This window comes from Mus caroli, unplaced genomic scaffold (genome assembly GCF_978045245.1).
Source record: "Mus caroli unplaced genomic scaffold, Mus_caroli_1 scaffold_1, whole genome shotgun sequence".
Classification (NCBI taxonomy): Eukaryota; Metazoa; Chordata; class Mammalia; order Rodentia; family Muridae; genus Mus; species Mus caroli.
This window is the reverse complement of record NW_028227256.1, coordinates 172,250,661-172,254,411: the sequence shown is the minus strand read 5'-3', so window position 1 is coordinate 172,254,411 and position 3,751 is coordinate 172,250,661. Positions and strand designations below refer to the sequence as shown.

General features: G+C 40.1%; 1 protein-coding gene across 1 annotated transcript; it reads right to left on the bottom strand.

Moving 5' to 3' along the window:
* Nucleotides 1-548: 548 nt before the first annotated feature.
* Nucleotides 549-1,526, bottom strand: Or6y1 (olfactory receptor family 6 subfamily Y member 1). Its single transcript, XM_021175638.1, has one exon. The coding sequence runs from the start codon at nt 1,524-1,526 to the stop codon at nt 549-551; it is 978 nt and encodes a 325-aa protein (XP_021031297.1).
* Between the last annotated feature and the right edge of the window lie 2,225 nt (nt 1,527-3,751).

The following is a 3,751-nucleotide window of genomic DNA, read 5'->3' as shown; positions in this document are numbered from 1 at the left end:
AACAAAAAGCAAAAAACAAGGGTAGTAGAAGGTAATTGATGTTGACTTCTGGTCTCCACAAATGAGTGCACTTATTCACATGCCACCCCATATGAGCACAGGTGACCACACCATCTTCATATACAAATTTATTTAAAAGGATTTTGAATGAAGTTGTAATATACACTGTAAATATGTTTTGCTTTGTTTCATTGAATTTTATGTATAATTTTAAAAAGTCTTAGCAGTACTGTGTAGTTGATGAATAAATACAGTCCAACTGAGGAAATGCACAGTGGCCATCGACCTAAGTATACCAGAACAAAAATTTTAATTTTAATTTAACTTTATTTTTATTTTATGCATATGGCTGATTTGTGTATGTCTGTGCACCATGTGCATCATGTTGCTAGTGGAGGCTAGAAAAGGGCATTAAATCTCTTGAAACTGGACTAACAGAGGGTTGTGGACTCCCGTGTGAGTGCTGGGAATTGAACTCAGGTCCTCTAGAAGAGTATCTAGTGCTCTTAACTGCTGAGCTATCACTCCAGTGTGATTCTGTACATTTTTTAACTACTGAAATCCCCATCTCCCCCAGAACCACTTCTATTGCAAAGTATAGTCTTTTTTAGGGCCATTTTTACATCACGATTTCTCAAACAGTATATGATGGGGTTGAGAAGGGGAACAACAACAGTGTAGAGAACTGACACCACTTTGTTTGAATTGTAGGCATACATGAGCTTAGGACGGGCATAAGTAAAAAGTGTTGTGGAGTAAAAAAGAGTTACAACTGTCAGATGCGAGGCACAGGTGGAGAACGCCTTTTGACGACCCTGAGCTGATGGGATCTTGAGAATGGTGACAAGGATGATGGCATAAGATGTCACAACCACACAAAGAGGGACAGCAATGACCATGAGGGCCAAGAAGAAGTCTACTAGCTCTGCCTGAGAGGAGTCCTCGCAGGAGACATTGAGGAGTGGAGAGATATCACAGAAGTAATGATTGATGTGTGGTGTGCCACAGTAGCGCAGTCGAGCTATGAAAACCATCTTGATCATGGCAGTCATGAGCCCACAGAGCCAGCATCCCCCAGCCATTACTCCACAGAGCTGGTTGGTCATTATAACAGGGTAGCGTAGTGGATTGCAAATGGCTACATAGCGATCAAAGGCCATGACAGCAAGGAGTATGTACTCAGTGCAGACAAAGGTCACAAAGAAGTAAAGTTGTGTCATGCAGCCATTGAATGAGATGCTTTTGTCCTTGCTGAGGAAGTCTACCAGCATCTTGGGACTGATGACAGTGACATACCACATCTCTAGGAACGAGAGGTGGCTTAGAAAGAAGTACATGGGCTTGTGCAGTTGACCATCACTGCGTATGGCCAGGATGATGAGAAGATTCTCTGCCAGTGTCAGCAGATAGGTTACCAAGAAGACAGAGAAGAGCAGAAACTGGAAGGCTGGTCGTGTTGGAAATCCAAGAAGAACAAAATGTGTTGTCTCGGTCCAATTGTCTACTTGCAGACCCTTGATAACCATGGCTGGCTGTGTGCTTAGGCAAAGTCAGTTCCTTCTGTGTCCCAAGCACTACCCTGAGATTGATTAAACTGACAACCTGCCTCTAGCAATTCATCCTAATGAGAGCCTTCCTGCTTTTATGTATTTGTGTCTTCTTGAATTATGAACTGAAACTCTTGAGCAGCAATTAGGTATAGGGAGTCTGTATTTTGAGTTTTAAAATATTAGCTTATGAGGTGTGATTTGTCCAGGTCATAGAGCAGTAAAATTAGACCTCTGGAGTCCAAGCACTGTGCTTTTTCAACATATCACTGCTGGGCATAAGGCAGACCCTTTGCATCTTTATACTACTCTTTCACTATGGTCAAAGCATCCCTTGTATCCCAGTGTAAGAGAAGTAGGAGATTCAATTTCTCACTTGGTGTAATTTGTATGATGAGGAGGTTAGTTTCAGTCTCCTACTTATCTGTAAAATAGAGACAGATTTGTTTAACCTAAAGTATTACAAAGCAACAGTTGTACACACCTACAGGTTAATATCAAATAAAAGTGCTATATGAACACTTACCACCTTCTCAGAGGATAAAGTTGGATGAATAATTTGATGGATATTTCTTTCAATCCAATCCACTGTATAGCCATCTTGATGGACAATATGGCAAATATAGGTTTAAACCCCACCCTTGTTGTTGTCTAGCTAAAAGAACATAGTATATAAGCTTTCAAAAATATTTGTTATTTTATTTCTGAGGTAAGCATCATAGGATGCTATCAACATTTTGTAAACATCAAATGGGATTTAGCATTTAAGTTCCTATAGGTATCTACTGCTATTTTTTCAAAGCTACTGTTCTTAGGCCCAAATCAACACACATTTTCTCCTCTATAACTTGCCCCTCCCCATCTTACCAATAAGAAAACTGAAAAATGAAATGGTGAAAATGTCAGCTATTTGTTAATGGAAAAGGAGGAAGAAATTGACAGTTTTCCGAATGTTAAAGAACTCATTGATTTGGGAATGATAGTACAAAAATCTTTTCTGTTAGTAGGACTTCTTTTCTGGTACTTAAGCCAAGCATGGCCCCTCTCAAGGATGGGCTGAGACTTCCTCCAGAACTTCTCAGGACAGAAGCAGTTCCTGGTTTCCAGCACTTTTACAATTTGTCCTTTTGTTTCTTTGTTTTCTCCAGAGTCATTCCTGTTCCTTATTTCTCAATATCAATGTTTTTATGGCATAAACATATAGAACAAATCAGAGAGGGCCTTTTCCTGAAGAAATGGTCAAACAGAGAGGGGAAGGGGAAGAAAGAGAGAGGAGAGGAGAGGAGAGGGGAGGGGAGGGGAGGGGAGGGGAGGGGAGGGGAGGGGAGGAGAGGAGAGGAGAGGAGAGGAGAGGAGAGGAGAGGAGAGGAGAGGAGAGGAGAGGAGAGGAGAGGAGAGGAGAGGAGAGGAGAAAGAACACTGTCTGAGAGCTGTCCGTCCTATCTATTTACTTCTTTTCATTTATATTGCAGGTTTAGGATGATAAAAACAGAAGATTATATCCAAAGATGATGCTTAGGAAGGAAAACACACGTATGATTAAAAAAAGAGAGAGAGAGAGAAACTGCTGAGCAAATTTAACATTTGTTTTATGCTGTAATGCAATTTTTCTTTAATTATTTTTGCATTTACTCATTTGTGGGTGTGCATGCATTCATGTGTGTGTATGTGTGTGTGTGTGTGTTGAAGTCACAGGAAAATCTACATGAGTTTTTCTGTCTTTTATTATGTGGATTCTGCAGATAGAACTCCAGTCATCAGAGATGAGGTGGCAAGAATCTTTACCTACTGGCCCATCTCATTGATCCAGAATATAGTTTCATATGCACATACATCTCCATGCATACATACAAACAAAAGCGGGACATTGATGACCACAGTCTCATCTTCACTAGTAGAGCTGTGGGGTCAGCAGGGACTACAAACGTGAGATTTAGGAGTCCTCAGATTTTTCTTCATCATCTTTTTTTCTTTTAATCTCTGAATTCAATAGTCAAACTCAAAATCACTTAAGTGAATTTCTATTTGTCTTCCCTTCTCTACATCTCCATTTAAATCATTCCTTTTCGACTAACAAGGGTTTGCGTTGCTGTTTAGGGGATGATTTTTGGTCTATTGCTAGTATGTTTCAACTTCCACATCCAAGTGTTTAAGTCAGTTACTGCACACATTTTTACATTTTAGAAAATGACAGGCAAACCAAC